This window comes from Berkeleyomyces rouxiae, assembly GCF_048999995.1.
Source record: "Berkeleyomyces rouxiae strain 22BRR77 chromosome Unknown BrBRR77_ptg000001l, whole genome shotgun sequence".
In the NCBI taxonomy this organism is placed as follows: domain Eukaryota; kingdom Fungi; phylum Ascomycota; class Sordariomycetes; order Microascales; family Ceratocystidaceae; genus Berkeleyomyces; species Berkeleyomyces rouxiae.
Window position 1 is genome coordinate 4,690,286 of NW_027396491.1, and position 19,911 is coordinate 4,710,196.

The 19,911-nt window shown below is 50.7% G+C and overlaps 4 protein-coding genes across 4 annotated transcripts; 2 read left to right on the top strand and 2 right to left on the bottom strand.

Moving 5' to 3' along the window:
• Positions 1 to 7,891: 7,891 nt before the first annotated feature.
• BROUX77_001312 (uncharacterized protein) lies at positions 7,892 to 9,302 on the bottom strand (the record flags this gene model as incomplete). Its single annotated transcript, XM_073745728.1, has 2 exons — positions 7,892 to 8,425; positions 8,547 to 9,302. 2 exons carry the CDS (start codon positions 9,300 to 9,302, stop codon positions 7,892 to 7,894), a joined length of 1,290 nt encoding a protein of 429 aa, XP_073609547.1.
• Positions 9,303 to 10,575: 1,273 nt separating this feature from the next.
• Positions 10,576 to 13,197, top strand: BROUX77_001313 (uncharacterized protein; the record flags this gene model as incomplete). Its single annotated transcript, XM_073745729.1, has 3 exons — positions 10,576 to 11,572; positions 11,636 to 12,035; positions 12,093 to 13,197. 3 exons carry the CDS (start codon positions 10,576 to 10,578, stop codon positions 13,195 to 13,197), a joined length of 2,502 nt encoding a protein of 833 aa, XP_073609548.1.
• Positions 13,198 to 13,988: 791 nt separating this feature from the next.
• Positions 13,989 to 15,455, bottom strand: BROUX77_001314 (uncharacterized protein; the record flags this gene model as incomplete). The annotated part of the gene is made up of 1 exon (XM_073745730.1): positions 13,989 to 15,455. One exon carries the CDS (start codon positions 15,453 to 15,455, stop codon positions 13,989 to 13,991), a length of 1,467 nt encoding a protein of 488 aa, XP_073609549.1.
• A 3,441-nt stretch (positions 15,456 to 18,896) lies between these two features.
• Positions 18,897 to 19,798, top strand: BROUX77_001315 (uncharacterized protein; the record flags this gene model as incomplete). The annotated part of the gene is made up of 4 exons (XM_073745731.1): positions 18,897 to 19,113; positions 19,240 to 19,351; positions 19,416 to 19,566; positions 19,646 to 19,798. 4 exons carry the CDS (start codon positions 18,897 to 18,899, stop codon positions 19,796 to 19,798), a joined length of 633 nt encoding a protein of 210 aa, XP_073609550.1.
• Positions 19,799 to 19,911: the final 113 nt, after the last annotated feature.

Sequence of the window (19,911 nt, forward strand, 5' to 3'; positions counted from 1 at the left end):
GTGATACCCGCATCGGTAACATGCCGGTCAAACAAAAACAACGCGACCAGCGCTGCTCTGACCAGCCGTGCTTGCTCTTTGCCTTGCCACTGGCTACACGCCATGCGGTCTGGTCTGGATATGCATCTGCTTGGTTCATCACGGCAGCTTACCGAGGCCCACAAAGCAGTCAGCCAGCAAGCTACCGCGTGAGTATATAGAAGCACAATTGTGTATTTATGCTACTACGTCTGTAAGCGCATTAGGCTTGTTCCCTGTACTCCCTCAGCCATGTCCTCTCTTCACCGTATTGTTTATTTTGAATGCAGCTTGGAGGGTGGAGGGGTCATGATAAATTCAAGAAAAAAAAATATATATACATCCGGCCACGAGCATAGCACCAACAAGTCCGCGGCTGAAAGCGGACCACAACCAAGACGACGCCATGGACACGGATGCGATGTATGGTGTTCAAGCTGTTACAGAGTCTCATCCAACAAGAGCCCACTGCTGGTCCTACAAGAAGCACTTGGCTATGAGGTATAAACAAGATCTGCAACTTACAGCAAGCAACCCCGCAGCATCACGAGAACAAACAACCCTTCGGGCCGGCCGAGCAACGGGGAGCAAAGTATTAAACAGCAAATCAAAAAAAGGCAAAAGCGTCTTATCACAGTTGGTAGTGGCTGCAATATCAGAACCCCTCGTCAATGGCCCGTAGCCAATATGCAGCACATATACTAGCACCATATATATTGATAATGGCGCGCGCACGGGGAGATAGAGATATTAAACGAAGTGTGGGTCCTCATGAGAGAGAGCGAGAGAGAGATGGAGAGTCTGTGTATGTGGGTTGGGGATATTCCGGATATATTGGTATTGGCAATCATCACAGCTCACGTATCACTCGCACACTTGATACTGACTTCAGGCTGATGGAGTCTCTCGCGGCTGTTCTGGTAGTGTGCGCAGTCGGCCTTTCTTTTTTTTTCTGCTTCTTTAGTTTGCTCTTTTGTGATTTAGTCCTCTATCCCTGTATCTTGTTTTCTCCCTTCTCGTCTCATCTTTCCATCATCAGCCCAGAAGGCAGAGATTTGCCATACCGGCCCCAGCCAAAGCCCTTGTTCGACTTGCTCCTTCTCTGTTCCCCGTCCAGAATGGCCTGATGCGTTTCCCCCTGAGAAGTGATCTAGATCCCTCTGTAGCGCAAGTCAAAAGCGCTGAAAGGATCCAGGGTCCTGCAGACTAACAAGAACACAGGCTACGGGTGCCATGCATGTGCTGGATCAAGTAAGGTTCGATGGTCATCGTCCAGCCAGACCAAGGGTTGGCGGACCAGGGTTATGCTTGAGATGCAGGAGACTAGGACTCGAGAGGAGGAGCGTTGCATTCGGAGTGGCGCATGGAGGGAATTGACGAAGCAGGCAGGGAGAGAGCACCCAGCGGAGGGCAAGTCGGCCTTGAAGACTCGAGGGATGCTGGCTTCGTTTGGGCTTCTGTTCCATGTTCTTTTGGCAGTCCTCCTCGTCCTTCTCCACCTCCGCCGCCGCCACCCACTTCTCAACAAGCAAGCCCGTGGCTCCAGCTTACAGGAAGCCGGCCAAATCAGGAAAATAAAACAGCCTGCCACCACGGTCTTGGTTTCATAGTTGCTGGCGTTATGTTAATCAGGCCCAAGCTTTTTCTTTCTTTCTTTTTTTTTCTCTCGTGGAGCTGTGATCGTCTGGCGCGCATGAGCTCCTCCAGTGTACTGTACTTGTTCAATATGTGCCCTATATGTGCGTAGAGATTGTGGGTGGGTGAGTGACTAGGGGAGGGGTAACCCAGTTCATAGCATGTCTTTTAGCTGGGAATTCCTTTTTGTTTCTCGCTTTCTCTCTTTTTTCTTAATCGGGAACACTAACAGCAAAATTGCACAAGCTCACCTCACATAAAACTCATGCACCACCACCACGCGGCGTTAAACAGGTTTTCTCCTGGTTTTTGCGCAGACAAAAAGGGCCCGAGTTGGAACAAGGTCAGCTTTCAGCTCAGCCGATGCTAGTGCTCTACATAACTACAGGCCGGTATGGAGTTATGTTCTATAATTATGTCACGCCAATAGAAGCGACAGGTACATCAGAGACGTGCATTATTAAGTACGCATTTTATATACAGACAATGTACATTGTTTATGTCACTTGTACGACCGACGTGTGTACAACACGATTTCCTGTGTATAAAAATGTGCTGGTTGGATGTTAGGGTTTCCCGGGGTTTGAGAGACAGCCAGCCCATCCCATCCCAGATGCCAAACACAAGGATTGACTGATATTACGCCTTTCTTCGTACTACCTGTGCCTGCTCTGCAATGGTCTGGTCTGTCAACACTAGCCCTAGTCTCAACCCGCCGTAGTATTATCCAATACCACTCACAAGTTCAAGTAATGTTGATAGACAGGAGAGACAGCTTGGAATGGCAATGTATAGCGAGCAAAATAACTTGTCACATCAAACTCCTTCCTGCTCCCTCTTCGTCCCGGGACCCTTTGTTTGTTTACAGTGTTTCAGACGTTTCCCTCCTCGCTACCATTATTAGGAACTTGGGGCAAGGGACGCGGGCGTGGACGAAGACAAGGTCAAGGTCAAGGCTTCTGTTGTATATTTCTCTCGTGCTTCTTGTTGTTGTTAGTCAGACAAACCACCAGTCTCTATCATGTCTCCATACAGCCTCTCTTCATCTTCGAATTCCACGGCTCGACTTGCTGCATACGCGTGTTAACTGCAGGCAAGGGGAGAGGGGAGGAGAAGAGAGGAGAGAAGAGAGGGGAACGGGTCCACAGATGCAGAGGAGTATTTTTTTCTTCGTTTATCCTCCTCTGGCCGCAATGCAGGAAAATAAAAGAAGCAGAACCTGTCCGTCCAAGTCTGCCAACTTTTTGTGGCTGGCTTAAGCTACTGCCAGCTCAGCAGGATTGCGAAAAAAAAAAAAAAAAATAGAAAACACCACACATCACCAATGCGCAGCTTTCAGCTATAAATTAATATGGCCATGATGATCGGCTCTCCACCCTGCCCTTAATGTGAGTGAATACTGGCCCGAGTTAGACGCGTCTGGGTTTCGGGTATAAGCTAGGGTTAGACTAACCGCCACACACTCATTTTATCATTCTCGTGATCCTTTGGACTGCACTCACTCTCTGCTGCTGGTGCAGCCAGCCACCCACTTGTCACAGCTGAACCGATAATCCTTTTCCCTTGTTTGGAAACCCAAGCGTGAAGACAAACAGTGCAACAGAGAAAAAAAACGTGGAAGCCACTGGGCCAAGAGCCCACAGGGCCCAGAATGGAGACCGAGAATTTGGGGGGCGCTTTCCATCAACCCACATGGAGCCCTGCTCAGGCCAGCGTTGATTGCCACTGGTTTCAGCTGTGCTTCGTCCAGCTGCAGCGTAGCACGACAGCTGGTGGTCTGCTGTCTGTGGACTTGTTGTCATACGCAAATGTTTGAGAGCGATAAGTAGCCACTGGGCTGTACTTGGGTATAACTGAAGCTATGTATCCAAACGAGCGGCCAATTGTGCAACTGGCTTGTAGTTCCGGTATATCCAGCTGGAAAAGGCTTCTCTTTGCAAGCCGAGCTGACTTTGTCATTTTGCACAACGGCCACCCCCCCGTCCGTGAGTGGCCACCACTGTCGCTGGCGACATTGTGCTGCCGTATATAGCTCACTCACCTAGCGTCTTGTATGTTCCATCTTATTTCCATGCCAAAAGCGGGACGGGGCGCTCTCAAATCAGTTTGTCACAAATGCAATGTTTTGGGGCGCAAGGCGCTTTGCTTTGTTTCCGGCCGGCGGCAATGTTCCACCAGCAGCAGCAACAGAGCCTACTTGCCTCGTCACTCGCCAACTTTGGCGAAAGCGCATAGCAAGCCGGCATAGTATATAGTTATGCAAATATGAATCTTACATGAGTCCTAATCCCTGGCATAGGAGGAAGCACTTCTCTTTTCAGCCGCCGGGTAGAAGGGGCAAACTTCGCGAACCACCAACTTCACACGTGGGAACGAAACGAGCTGGAAGACTGGGTGCTGTTTGGAAGGAGGGCAAGAGACGCAGCGAGCGCAGACGACGAGGAACAAGGAAGCCACAAAGGGGTCCCGACCCGAGAAAAAAAAGAACAGGAGCCAGGACAAGGTTCCATGTCTCTCGGCCCCGGCAGTCTTCCCCATGACGGAAGACTCGCTTGCTTGCTCTGCTCGCAAAAAAGAAAAAAAAAGAAAGAATACAGGTCAAAGGCTTCCAAAATTGCAGTGCTACTCTCCTGAAAATCACAGCGCCTCTGTCTCGAGTGCTTGACTCATTCTCTTGCTTCTATGTCAGGGGAGATAGAGAACAGAACCTTTGGGCCCGGGCCTTGTCGCCTGGTTCTCTTTCTTACACAAGTATCTCGAACTTGACGTGGCAGGCTTCGATTTACATAACACAATGGAAGCTATTGTGCTTCCACATCTGGTAGGGACTGGGCTTCGAGCCATAACTGGGGGGAGGCAGGGGAGTGAGCCATTGTTTGAGTGTGTGTAATATGAACTTTTTTGGACAAGAGGTAAAGGACCAGCTTTTCTCAGCACCACACTCCCCCCTTGTTTCTTGAGCTGTGCTTCCATTTTTCTTGTCTCATTTTATTCTCCCAATAGCAAGAAGAAGATTAAAGCTCCGATACACGGGAATAGGGATTCGCTCCCCGTGTACCTGGGAAGAACAACATGCCAGAAGCTACAAGAGTTGGTGTGTCCGCGGAATTACCATAAGATAGGCATGTATTTACAGGTGTGCCCGCGAATGAATGTATAGGAGTTGCCCAGCGGCTATACTCGCCTGTGATATAAGAGGGTTCCGGTAACACACCAATGCCAATGTGTCTTGCCTTATAGGTGCTGTTGGAAATTGGCACTAGGGCAGCACTTCCAATATTCTATGTAGGTATGAAGCCGTAACGGAACATGCCAGGTAGAATAGCCTCTTTTTTGTCAGCCTCTCTTTTTTTTTTCTTTGTAAAGAATGTCCGTTCGTTGATACTAGTTGAGACGGATATGTACAAAGGAAAGAAAAAAAAAGACAGTCTCCAACACGGACCAGGCCAAGGCTTGCGGGCAATTCCGGCAATATGAAGACCAAGAGAACAAACCGGAGGCCAAGAGAAAGTCAAAAAAAAAAAAAAAAAAGAGGCTTGTTACTTACAGGGAGCCATCTTGAAAGATACAGGATAGATCCCTCTTGGGTGGTGCTGTAGAATACCCTAAAGGGGGAAGATAATGGAAGCATGCCGACAAAGGTGCCGCCGACCTAACAGATAACACACACCATATGCGCATGCTACTTCATACTTGTACAAACATCCAACAACATCAAGATGCAAGACAGCAGGACGCAAGGAGCCCATTGCTCCCCCACCCAACTCGGCCCCGGCCCTGGCCCAGAAAATGAGGCTAAGACGGTGTCGGGGATGAGGGACAACAAACAGGCTAGACACGTACCACAATCATTATATCGGCTTGGACAATACGCAAGGTCTGGTTGTTCTATTAAGAAAAGGACAATAGACAAAACAGGAAAACGAATCTCAGTCTGGTCCAAGACAGCGAGATACATATAACAATGGGAGAGACCAGTGACCACTGCTTCTTCTCAGATTCTTCTGCCGCCGCTCTTCCCCCCTCCTATATGCATTGCAACATCACGGCTTGGGAGCTTGAAGCCATGTTCATTGGTCTAGGCCAAGATCAAACTCTGTTCATGGGGGAGAAAAAGAAGAAAATAAGGGAAACACATGAAATGAAAAAAAAAGAAATATCGGTAACTAGAAGTAGAAGTCTATCATACACTTGGTTTGTAGATACACAGCTTCTCTCCAGAGCTTATAAGTATAACTTGGCATGAAGCCGATCATCATTACGATGAATGTATGTGGTTTGTGAATGCTTGTAGTTATGTTTATTCAAGAAGCAGGTCAAGAGGGCTGCAGAAACAAAACAACGACATGCCCGCCCTTTATCGTCACCGTTTCTTTTCCTTCTTTTCCCCTGTTGATGCTGCCTTTTCTCGGGCGTCTGTCCCAGAGAGGCGAGACACTTACATACATACAAATATACAACCAAGATAGTTGGTCTTTTTGAATCATACACGTATACACTTGGATTACTGTTGGGATAAAAAAAGGAAGAAAAAGGGTGTGTAGATCCAGACGTCAACGTCAGGCCGCAAGCTTCACCACACTCGCTTCTACACGTAACGGCCGTTGGCTCCTTTCCCACCCGACACTGAGACCCCATAGCTAGACTGATACTTTAACTTCTGCCTATCTGTTCTTCGGCTTTGACAAGTTGTTTTCTCCGCTGCCATACATCAAACAAGCATACAGGCAATTAGTAACTAACTAACTATATAACTAACTATACACTGCATGTTTCCAAGTACCATCTCTTCTCCTCCCCTCCCTCACCGCTGTCTTTCTCCAACATGCTTGATTTCCTATATCGTCTTGTAATATTTATGCCATGGTAGTTTCAGCATCCAGAACCGGCACTCCGGATCGTCGCATGAATGGAGATTCCCTACATCGTAACCCTAACAAAATACCAGCCCCTTGTTTCTTCCAAGGTATCACCAACTCCTGTTGGGGACTACCTCAATGTTCTTTGTACCACCAGCCTGCCATATGGCAACTTGGTTCTTTTTGTTCATGTGGTTTACACTATGTCTCTGTTTTGCACCTGGTATTCATTGCTTCGACTTTTCCCAAGTCATATTTGCCTTTCTTTCTGCCGTACCTATTGTTGCAAAATTCTTTCTCTCGTTCGGGTGGCTGCAGATGTGCCTCAAGGGAGACAGTTGAAAGAAGCACAAAGGAAAAACAAAAAAAAATCTAAAATTTCCAACGATAGAGAGCACATGGGATACAGAGAAACAAACCCAAGGGCGGTAAACAGACAAAAGGCCCTCGCGGAGAGGCGGACAACGGTGGCATAGACGAAGCGAGAGCGGAAAGGAGCAAGCGTGTGAGAACCAGGGAGCAAGACATGCAGTAGCAATAGAAGTAGAAGCAGAAACCAGCTGGGGAGAAGAAGACGAAGAAGAAGAGGGGGAAATAGAAAGGTATTCATTAAAATCAAGACTACATATGGTGAACTTGTGCAATCACACACTCGCTGAAGCGCAGCTCTTGGATGGCGCGATTGTCTACTCCCACGATGCCGTGCGGGGGGCGGAGCGGTGGATGAGACGCAATGAAGAAATGTACACAGAAAAGAAGAGAAAAGGATAAGAAAATAAGAGAAGGGAATCCGGCATAAGCCCCCAGGAGAAAGCGAAGAAAAGAAAAAAAAAGGGAGTGTCTTAAGCGAGGAAACAAGGCGGAGAGGAGTGTGGGCAGCATCAAAGGTTTCCCCCTCCCCCCACCCCGGCCCAAAAGAACTGAAGCTGGTCGAGAACAAGAGGTACATCAACGTACAGACGCGCATCAAAGTACAATTGGTGTTTTTGTCTCCAAGCACTGGAGAGACAATTGTCCTTAGAGACTCAAGGCCGATGATGCCCAGAAAACAAGATAAGACGAGACAATATACTTTACGGAACAAAGCATCGAAATCTGGAGCCACACTGAGCGTAGGCGCCTAGCCCGACAGCGACAGGAGACACAAGTTTTTTTTCTTTTTCTTTTTGCTGTCCTTGTTTTCTTTTTTGAATCTTGCTTGTAGTCAGGCAAGTTCTGGAATCCGATTGCTCATACTTTTGCAACTCTTGTTTCCGCCGAAGCCACATTACGCGCCATGTAGTCAATCCGCCTGAAAAAAACTCTCTCTTCCCTTCTCTCCCCCCTCTCTCTGTGGACCGTTTGCGCGCCGCTTCTTTTACGCAATTTGTCGGGCCGGGCTACTCCTCCGCGCCCCAGCGCTGCTCGCGCAAACACAACTCGGTGCCGGGCTGTCGCGACCCCTGGAACTCGGCCTTCCACGCCCAGTACTCGCCGAGGCGCACATTGGCGTACGAGGCATAGTCAAAGTCGATCTCGGAGATGACAGCCTGGATCTGCGACCAGATGCCCCAGTAGAAGCCGGGGATGCCGCGGAATAGGTCGACCTCGATAAAGAGCTTTTGGCTCTCAGCCTCAAGCTGCTCGGGCGTCATGGACGCATCGGCACCGACTTTCTTGGAAAAATACGCAGCAATGTAACTACGGATAAAGGACAGGCGTTGCGATCTAGACGGCATGACGTTGTAGTCGCACTCAAAACCACCCCATTCAGCAAAGTGGTTGCAAATGTCAAAGGCTACCGGTGACGGGGTGGCGTATTCATAGTCGATAAAGCAGACGGTCAGGTCCTGGCCAGAGCCAGAGGCCGCAGTCACATCCTTGGGCTCGACAATGATGTTGCCGTGTAGGAGGTCGCAATGGGCAAACACCAGCTGTAAGAAGAGTGAAGCAAGTTAGCATGTGTTTGGTTTACAAGCGTCTGGTTTCAGGCCCAGGCTGTGCTGGTGGTATGTACCACAGACTTTGGCGTGTCCCTTGAATCTGGCTACTTACCCCATTCTCGCCCAGTGTCGGCCGGCCGCCCAACAGCTCTCGCAACCACTCGAACTCGGCCTGCAGCGTCGATTGGTTCTTCTTCTGGTCGTCCGTCTTGGTCGGCAAGGCTAGGATCCACTTTTGCAGCACCGTCCACATGTTTGGGACGGGCTTCCCGCTGGTTGCACTTCGGGCTCTGCCTTGGGTCGGGGTAGTGGTCGAGGTTGGGGCATTCTTGGCGGCGATGCACGGCACGGTCGCATGCCACTCGGCCAATCTGCGGGCCACAGCGGTGAAGATCTCGGGTTGTCTTAGATCCTCGGGGTGAGTGACGGTGCCGCGTATGTAGCGGTACAGCATGCCGTTGCGGAAGCGGGCCAGTAGCTCAGGGGCCAGGCCATGACGCATGAGCAGCTCGTGGTTCTCGGCCTCACGCTCGCGGTCGATGATGACATCGGTGCCGTTGCCGTAAGCGCGCAGTAAAAAGGCGTACTTGTCGGCCTCATCGGCAGAGCGGGTGCCGTTGGCAGTGTTGATGATTTTGAGCAGCGTGTTGGTGATGCCATCAGTACAGCGCACAATCTTGACACCGTCTTTCAGAGCAGTGCCATCGGCCGAGACCCAGTCGGGTTCAATGGCCTTGATCAGCTCGATTGAAGAGGCTTCCGAGTTGTGGCTGTCGTAGGAAAGCGACAGGAAGGGTATGCTCTTGTGGCGGCCATTATTGGCGGCTGTCACGGGCTCTGGATGGCGCATATTGGCGTCGGCAGTCATGGCTTGCGGTGTGTGAGAATCTGGGAGCAGGAGAGAGTAATGGCGATGGAGGCAGAAGCGATATTGTATGCGTGTATATCTGAATGTAGTGTGTGTACGAGCGTCTAGGTGTGGGGGTAGTCGTGATCCGGCAAGTTGGTGGTACAGGCAGAGAGCAGATCGGCCAAGAACAAGAAGAATATTCTTTTTATGAAGTCGTGATGTCGTGTGTCGGCAGAGGACAGATGTGAGAGAGGCAAGACGTAATGCAATATAGCAAGAATAAAAATAATAACAAATATACCGCCGCTGAAGAGCTCGAGAAAAAAAAGGAGGCCCTAGAGTTGTGTTGTGCTTGTATTTTCGTAGAGTGTATGGCAAGAGTCCACGGCGCTGCAGAGGCCGAAATGAATTGCGTGGTCAATGGAAGAAAAAGCGAGCGTCGTCAAAGTCGTCCAAGAGCAGATCCGGCTAGGAAAAAAAACAAGAACAGAAAAGGAGGCACGAGACAAGGCACCAGAATTGGTGGTGAGCAGCGAGCCGGAGCCAGCGACCAGTTTTCAGGAGCGAGATAAGATGTTAACCCACTGGCTCTCAACAGTTTGCTAACCCTAGCGGGAGAATGAAATGGGCGCCCCTTTTACGCTTCCACCAGTTAAAACGCACATAACTTTGCAACAAGATTCACACTGGTGCTATCACATGCTACCTCAACAACTTGTTGAGTTGCTACACATTTGGCCCAATACGACAATATAATATATGTAGCTATGTATGTACAACCAAGTACATACATGCCACGAGCTGTGAAAACTATAAAACCCCTCCTCTCTTATCTGTTTGTTCAAAGCGTCTGGCTCTCCCCATTCATTACGTATTGGGAGGTCGCATGGGGGGTGTATGTACTTGTATGAGATGTTTGAGCCCAGCGGCTTCTGGCACTGGAAATGCATGTGAAAGTGGTTCTCTGCAAGCGTCTCCCTGCATCGGCGGCCCCCTTCTGTCTTGCCGTTATGCTTTTTCTTGTCTAACGTTATGAGAGAGTGAGTGTGTGTTGCACATCAAGGGTTGAGACCTGGAGTTGTGGCTGGAGCAAGTTTGAGACCGACAGCTGGCAGCAGCTGTCAAAGACATAGTGCTTTTCAAGCTGCCACAAAGTCGCTCTTGCTGTGACAGCTGTCAGACAGCTTCTCCGCCAGCTGCTCGATTTGTAACCACCCGGAAGCGATCAAGCCCTTTAGCCACGCCTCCAGGACGGCTTATTGACGCACCGTATTGCCGGCACAGGCTCCCAATGTCTTTTCCAGTGCTGCCAAACTCATCGTCGCTCATTGCCGTGGCACTGGTTATGAACCGGTCTCACGACGATGGGCCTAGTTTTGTCTTTCACTATCCGCCTAAAGTATCGCCATTTGACGACAACGAGGAGAAGGCCGCCGCCGATGACCTCATCATTGAACGGCTGTCACAACCCGAGGAAGAGGCTCTGGGGACTGCCGGCCACAAAAAGTCGACGAGCTTACAGTGGCTGCGAGACGATGTGTTGCAGCCAGGCAATGTCGACGGTATGCCATGGGAGACGTTCGTGGGCTTACCCACACGCGACCTAGCGAGTATCTTGACACCTAAGCGCTCGTTCCACAAGAAGCTATTCCATTTGTCTCTGGATCCAATTCACTGCATTGCGTGTCCAACGCATGTGCCCGAGGGCGGCATCTGGCGGAGAACGAGGAAGAAGAAGAACAAGGGCAAGTCGGTCGCTTCAACTAACGCCACAAACATGACGAGCAGGAAGGAGAAGGAAAAGGAGGAGTCATTGTCACCAAAGACCACCGCCGAAACTGTTGAGGCGGTTCCAGCTGTACAGCTAGCAGAGGCTATTGTGGGGCGGCAGGAAGTGCCGGCCACAGACGACGAAGACGAGGATGAAGACGAAGATGAAGAAGATGAACCCGATGGACTTAGAGAAGGCAATGATAACAAACATGAGGCACAAGAGGGACGCACAGAACAAACAACACGAGAAAAAGAACACCAAGAAAAGGACAAAGATACAGAACGGGAGCGAGAGAAGGACCGGCCACAGAAAAAGCCAAGCTCCATGACCATGTTCAACCTAGTCTTCTTCCTCACGCCCAAGAAGCACGAGACCAACGAGCTAGTCGAGACAGTCTACAGACATGTGCTCAAAAAGACTACGCGCATCTTCAAGTATAGCCAGCAACAGAGCGACTTTGTGTGGAAGGAGTCTAAACGTATTTTGGCCATGAAAGAACAGGGTCGTGAGATGAGTATGTTTGGCCGACTCTGTCTTGTTCCATTTGCTACGCCCTGCTAACATATTGCCCATGTAGGAGCCTCCGTCAACGACCTTTGGTCTGAGATCATGCGGACTTCGTCTCTGGCTGCCGCAATACGCGAGCTCTACACAGCTGTCAGCAATAACCGCATCGCAACCTTGCAGCTGGAAACGGCCGGTGGCACGCTGTCGCCTTCTGTCCAGATTCCCTTCCCAAACTCTATATCACAGCTGCCGGCCGAGGGAGCTGTTCAACAGCAGGGTATCTGGCTCACTACAGCGCACGACGCCATCAACGAAGACAATGCGGATGAGCCTGAAATGATGGACCGCACCTTTGGCTTATTGCTGCTGGGTAGTGACAAGAAGGTCATTACAGAGCTGGAGTCTGATCCAGACCCGACCACAATTGCCATGGTTGAATTTGTGCGACTTGCAGCACAGCCCAACAACACGTGAGTTTGACAACATGATTCTCTCGAGTTTTCATCATCTAATAACTCTCATTACAGCTTCCAGCAGATGGCCGACACCCACAAACTGACCCTCAGCCAGGTCCGTAAATTTGCCAGTCACTTTATCTTCTGGCGGCGCGGAATTGCAATCCCACCGCTCTTCGCGCGCGATGTCTACATTGCCTCACCGAACCTCTGCCCGTCGCGGCTCCCGCGCGCCAGCCAGGAATGGCAACGACAGTTCCCCATGGCGCCCCCACTGCCGGCCTTTTTGTCTGAGCTGTCGACAGCCCCGCGCCAGTGGAAGCACTGGAGCCCCGCCAAGGCGCAGCGTCCTGAGTATATGAAGATGCTTGCTTGGTTGATGCGTGGCGGCTGGGTCACTCAGCTATGCACCTTTGCTTACGTCGTTGTTTGGCCTGAGATCATCTACGAGGTGCGGTACGCCCGCGAGGCCGCCAAACTGCGCGCCGCGCGCGAACTCTTTGAGCGCAGTGAAGCTGCAGCCAATGCTTCATCCGCCTCTGCATCCGCCTCCTCATCGCCGCTCTCATCGTCTCCCGACCTTTCCCGTCCCGGCGCCGGCGCCGGCGACCTGTCCCCCGGACCAGTGTCGCCGACATTTGAACGGCGACCGCAGATTGGGCGGCCGATCAAGGGTGCCGCCGCCGCCGTGATGGCAGCCGCGTCGTTTTCTCGCGCGACATCACACCCGCACTCAGCCGCGTCGTCGGCCACAGCGCTCGCACGCTCAAACCACAGCGCAATGGCAGACCAGATTGCAGAGCACGCGCGGCTTGCGCGGCAGGCGGCCGCGGCGCAGCGCAAGGCCGCAGAGAAGCAGACGGCGCACGCGCGCAAGACGCCGCCGATGGCGACGCCACACCCGTCGACAAACAATGCGCCGCACCTGGCGTGTATCGAGCCGCACATCATTCTCGATCCGCGGCGGGCGACGGGAAACGAGGCAGAGTATCTAGATGCGATCAAGACTCGGTTTGCATCGGAGAAAACGGCGGATGCGTGGCAGCGGTTTGTCAAGTACTTCAATGGGCAGTATGCGCTGGAGCGGATTTCGTTGCAGGAGGGCATGCGACGCAAGGACGCGTTTCACCGAATTGGCGAGATGGGGGAGTATTTGCTATGTGTTAGGCATTGGTGAGAGGGCATGAGATGCAAAATGTACGATTTACTGAGCATGTTCATATTTGTAAAGAGATTAAAGACATGGACAGTTCATTCATTGCCATAGATAACATCAAGAAAACAAGTAAGTAAAAGATTAATAATCAACGCAGTACAAGCAAACACCGGGTATTTCGGCCTCATAAAAATCATGTTGGAAATCAATCTCGCCATACAAAAGGGCCCTAAAGCCAGAAAAGGCACAGTAGCGCAAATGGAAAATAAAGATCCATCACGCTGAGAAAGAAGCAGAGCGAGAGGAAGGCATGAGATGAGAGAGTAACAGAGAAGGAAACCAAGAGGGAAAAAAAATAGAGAAGGCCAAGACAAATTAACAACTGGATATGGCGACGAGCAAAGGGACAAGAGAATAGCGTGGAAGGGTGATGGGGGAGAAATGCTCGAGTGGATGTAGCAGAAAACAGAGGCGATGTAAGAACGTGATAGATATCAAACAGTGTGACTCTGGAGGGAAGCAGACAAGAGAAAAAGATGAACGGAATGAAAAATAAACAGAGAAGAAAAGAAGAAAGCGCGAGCCGAAAGAAATCGTGAATAAAAGGCAAATAAAATCCAGATCTGCCGTGTGCACCTACATCCCAAAGAAAACAAAACAAAAACTGACAGAGGCCATAAGTGAGAAGAGAAGAGAAGGCAGAACCAGCGCGACATGCGTTTTGCCAGTTTCATGTAGACGAGACAAACAGGACAGGAGGATATTTAAAAGAGAACAGCAAATGACGTGAGCAGGGACTGGAACATAAAAAATTATGAGTTTGTGAACTCCATGTACTCGTCCTCTTCACGCAGACTCAGCGAGTTGCGTCGACTGCCCGAGCCGTCTTCTAGATCATTCCACATGCCTGGGGTCTCGTCAAAGACCACTGTGCCCCCGCCTCCGGGCGCGCCCGACGTACCAGGCAGGCCGGGGCTCAGCGGGTTGCCCTGGCCGCCAGCTGTCACCGGATCGCCCTTGTAGTCTGTGAAGTTGGGCACGCGCAGGCCGGAACCAGTGCAACGCGAATAGGTAAAATTCGACAGGTCGCATTTGCCCATGATGTCGATGATTTCGCTGTGCATGCGCGACTCGTCCTCAGACAGCTCAAAGGGGATGGTGCCTCCCATTTCTCGGATGGTGTTTTCGAGCTCTTCGCGCTGGCGGGCGAGTGTTAGGTTCATCCACAGAAGATCTCGCATCCAGCCGACGGCGCCGTTGAGAATGTCGCCTTTATTGGGGCCCTTATCTTTGTCCTCGAGCGGCAGGCCAGTAACGACGCTTCCGCTCCGTCTGCCGCTGCCACCCGGGCCGGCGCTGCCGCTGAGCGTGGGCGATAGTGGGGTGCCGCTCTGGATAAGCTTGCGGATCTTGTCGTCTTCGAGGCGGTGGGTTGGGACAAGCTTGCTGAGGTCCTGAATTCGGTCGTTGATGTTATCGCGGCGGCGGCGCTCGACTAGGTTGTGTGACTCGCGTCGTCGTTTACGCTTTAGGTCCTGAGGGTTCAGTTGGGGGTTTTGGCCGGTGGCTCCAAGCTTGGCGGGCATGCTCGTGCCGGCCTTCATCATGACTTCGTTGATCTGGGCACGACCCATGGGCGGTGGTGAGGAGAGCCCCGAGTTGAAGGACTGACCGAAGCTTCCGACAACAGGCTGCATCCAGGTATTGGTGGTGGCGGTGTTGTTGTTGTTGTTGCTATTGTTAGCGGATTGAGGGGCAGTCGGGGTGGGGATGGGGTGGTTTGTTGTGGACGGCTGTTCCGGACCAACAGGGCTAGCCATAGACTGAGGCCCGAAGCTCGGTATCGGCCGCTCGCTAGCCATGGGGATACGGGCGCTGGACGAGAGCTTGGGCATGCGGGCATTCCGCATGTTTGTGTCGTCGGGCTGCATGTTGCGTATATTGGCTTGGAAGGCCTGGCGACTGAGAGAATGCGCATAGGGGCTCCGGATGGGGTCGCCCTCGGGAGTACTTGGGTAGCCGTGGACCTGTTGGTCGATGTTGGGGAAGATGGTCTGTGGGTGGCTAAAGGCTATATTCATGTTGGCAAAGTCGTTTGAGTTGGTAGGAATGCCAGAGTTGTCTTGTAGACCATCGAGAAGTTCGTCATCGCCAAAGAGAGCGCTGCCGGAAAAGCCGTCGTTTTGGGCAGTATAGTATGGTGATCCGAAGGTGTTTGATATCAGGTCGGAGGGGTCGATGTTCCCTGCGTTGGGGGAAAAGGTGTACTGTTGCTCCATGGCTGAGAACAGCGAGAAGTCGAGATGGGCAGGATATCAACAGCCAGTAGTGGGGGAGGCAGAGGCAATAGCAGCTGAGGCTGGGGTTTATTGGTATCACGACGAGTCTGCCTTGGTGGGGGGAAAGAACAAGGCCGTCGGTGGGTGGGGAGTGGGTGGAGATGCGGTGGTCGGAGATGAATGCGGCGTTTTTGATGGATTAAATTCGGTTTCGTTCGGCGCGGGGCAGATATTTTTCAGAGAAATAGGAAAGAAAAAAAGAAAAAAAAGATGGGCACAGCTTGCGCCTTTGTAGCAAAGGAGCAGTGACGGATTAGTATAAACTTGGACAGACAAAAAAACAGCCATGGGCGGGGATACGAGATGAGGAGAAGAGTCAGAGGATATCGCACAAGATACGACAAGGATGGCTTGGTATGCAACAAAAAGAAGGAAAATGACGAGCCATGAACAAAGGGAAGAGGAGAAAGGGCAAAATCCAGAGACCCAAGAACCAAGCCGCCCTGTTTTGCCTAGTGCGAGGGGGCTCAAATCAAGAGCATAAAAGATAAAAGAAAAGGGAGGGGGAATGCGCCGAGAGGCAACTCAAGACTTGGCTAGGCTCGAGGCTTGGGCTTTTTTCTTCTAGCGCCTGTTTTTCTATGCTTCGTTGGGCCCTAGCCCTGGGCCCCTCGACTCCGGGAAGCGGAAAAAAAGGGGAGATGGGGCGGAGAAGAGAAGCGGCAGCGGAGGGGAAACAAGCCAGGGAGTACAGCACGAAAGTGCAACTTACAGAGATTGAAAGGCGGCACAGGAGCGGGCCTGAATGCGATTCCAGAGGAGAAGAAAGAGGAACAAAGGAGAAGAAAACAAAGCCAGGCTAAAAAGACGTGGTATTGATACTCGTAGTCCAACAACAGAAACCGGGAAAACAGCGCAGAGTGGGGGATGTCACGATCAGAGAAAAGGCGGTGTCGGCAAAGGCCAGCGAACAAAGGGCAGAAAGCAAGACAGAAATGCGGAAAGAGAAGGAGGTAAAAGAAAAGAAAAGGGAACTTCGGAAGCGGCAGGAAGGCGTGACTGTGGCGGGAATGCGGCTGATACTTATACAACTGGAGATGGAGATGGCTCTGACTACAATACAGATAGTTCCATACGGATGGATCTAACTACATACACATAGTTATGCACATTCATACATACAGATACAGATATCGATAACTCTCTGCACCTACAACTTGCCATTTGTGCAATTGCTGCACTGCCCCGAGAAACACCAGAGCCAACTCCGAGAAAGCGGCCAGCTGCTGAGAACACATCTCTCCTACTTGCACACCAGAATGTGTATGCCTATGCCCTTGTACGGATATACATACAGACAGACAGACAGATATCGGCCATGCCATCCCATCGCTTCCTGCCCAGCTGAAAAAAAACCCCATGCTCGCCTAACGCAGGAGTACTGGGAACTATACGCACACTGGCTGCTACACCATCGCTACGCTGGATACACATCTCCTGTATCTGCCGCTGCATGTGACAAAAGCAAAGCCCAGACATCCTCATGACAACGGCCAGGCGGCACGGCAGCTCCTCCACCGAAACAACAAGGCAGAGCAAGAGAAACAATACCACCATGCAGTCTACAAAGTCGCACTGGCTACTGCGACGTGCCTGACGATGACGCAAGATGCGCCAAACATCAATGCTGCCAGAGGGGGAAGACAAGACCAGCACACCTGTGATATCCCGGATGCTGGATATGTGCAGTCAAGGCGTGCCCTCGCGTCCGGCCAACGAAGCTACACGCCAGAGAGAGATACGCCCGAGAGCGTGCCAGTAGGCAGTCAACTGCACCTCTCATGGTTGTATACTTACACGCCTATGTACTTGTAGTACGATACGATAACTACAGTTAACTACAGCAAAATGTCTCAGAGGAACGGCAAATGTGGCGGTGCGGCAACAAAACAGCCATCCAGAGAAGCTTCTCCTCCTGGGAGATCGCCAGACACACGTCTTATCGCCCGGGCTGTTGGCATCAAGCAGCACGACGGAACAGGAAAAAGCACAAGCACCCAGGCATATGCCATGCACTTGAGTCTGTAGAGGCAATGAATGCTCAACAATAGTTAGTTAGCTATCCGTCTTCACCAAACAGGAAACCCCACAGAACAGAACAACTCCCTCGCCCCGCAGGATCCTAAGCCTCTGCTTTGGTTCTACAATGAACCATAGCTCCTTTGTGGCGACATTAGAAAATCCATTTCCACGTTCACTCTATAACGAATACGCCGGCTCTGCTTGGATACCTTCTTGAAATCCTGAGAGTCCCGAGGGTAACAGACCCCTCATGTCTTCTTTGACAATAAAACATGCACAGTTCTCCGTGTCTCACGACTCGTTTTTCCAAGTCCTTGTCACATAAACATAAAACTAATACAAACCCCCGGAGCCCTCGGGCCCTCAATATCCACCCATCCCTCCGCTCCCGGTCCCGGGAACACCCTCAATCTTCGTACAAGTGCACGAGATTATCCTTACAAGCTACATCACTTCTCTCTTTTTTCATTCCTGCTTTGCTCAAGGACTCCGACTGTTCCGTTTGGCACAAGCTTATGTAACTGTTCAAGAATCCCTCCTTGCTCTGCCTCCCTCAATACAACTGTACACGCTAACGATCAGGTGCAATGACGTATTCCCACATCTCCCACATCAGCCCTGCGCCAGCACGCCTGTGTTCAGGACTTTTCGCGCGTCTTCATACATAAACTATGTATCATTATCATTCCGGTGCCTTGCATACGTGACCTTGCTATAAGAACAAATATACTCAAATGAATCTCATCTCCCTCTCATTAGATAGAAGCCTCCCAGGCAGTCAGCCAATCAATCAGCATTCTTCGCATGTGACAGCTGACTAATCTAGACCCTAGTGGCACATTACAACCCTTATCTATGCTGCTGTGGCTTCGTTGGCAATGGATCGTTCAATACGCGCAGGCTGACATTTCTTGCTGCATTTTATTCGATCTACCTAATGAACACTATATCTAACAATTCAATACAAAGATCCATTTTCCATTGATACTTGCCCATTTGGCACTACACGAAAAATCTCGGCCTTTTCGACTTGCGACATTTTCTCGCGACAAAGAACACCTACACCAGCCTCGATCGCAGTGCTCCGCAGTAGCCATTTGTTAGGAGCTGAGTCTATCAACGACATTGACCAAGATCACGTAACCAACCGAGCAGTTTACCTCCCAGCCACCCATCAACGTCCAATATATTAGTTCTTGTGATAGATAAGGACTGCCGCATATACTTGATAGTTTATTGGCAAATACCAACTCCACTACACCGTCAACAGCCCGTCGACACAGTTTACTCTGCTCTAATACATTTTTCATCTCCGATACTGACATCGACACCGAACCTAACCGCAAAAAAACCACCGCCATGGCGTCTGCTTCATTTCGCGACTCCATGAATTCTCTGGGCTGGTCCCGGCGCGAGGCTGCACCGATCGTCACGTCGGCCCCGGCCCAAGGTGGCTTCATGTCGTCGCTCCAGTCAATAAACCCTTTTGGGAACTCGGGATATATTCAACTCCCTGCGGATCAAGGACTTCCGCCGCCTGTGCAGAGTGCGCGCCAAGAGGAGGGCTTCTTGAACTGTGAGTCGCAAACCCAACGAACCACGAAACACCATAATCACAATCACTAGGTTGTGATTTCAGCTTCCGCATACTCTGCAAATGTATATATGCTAATCAACTTTTACATGGCCCTTAATTTTATAGTAAGCGCTTGGGATCGTACTCTGATCTTTGCTGTCTGCAACATCGCTGCTCTTGTCTGTTTCTCTCTTAGTTTCCTTGTTATTACACTACGTCCTCGAAAATTCGTGATTCTGTAAGTCTTGGCAGATGCTGGTGTAATATGGAGGGCTTTAGGGTATACTAACACAACAATCTAGCTGGACTTTCGGCTCTGTTCTTTTCATGGCCTCGTTTGCCGCAATGATGGGTCCTATGGCGTACTTACGCCATTTGCTATCCGGCCCTCGACTACCATTCACGGCTGCGTACTTTGGCTCTATTACCATGACACTCTATTTTTCCATGGGGGTAAGCTCGCTCTTGACTTAGGAAACTAAAATCGCCCTGTGTAAACCGTGAAATGTACTAACCACTTTATGACTAATAGCTTCATAGCACCATTCTCACACTCTTCTCAGCTTTTATCCAGATTGGAGCTCTTCTATGGTATCTTATAAGCTACTTCCCAATGGGTAGCGCCGGCCTGCGCATGTTTTCAAGCTTTGGTGCTCGCCAGGCTACTTCTTGGATGGCTGGCTGAATACCCAAAGCAAGAGGGAAGATGGGACATATGCATACAGCCTATAAAACAAGCTCGCTATTGGCTATATTATATGGCTACCCGAAAAGAAAGCCTTACATTAAACATAATAT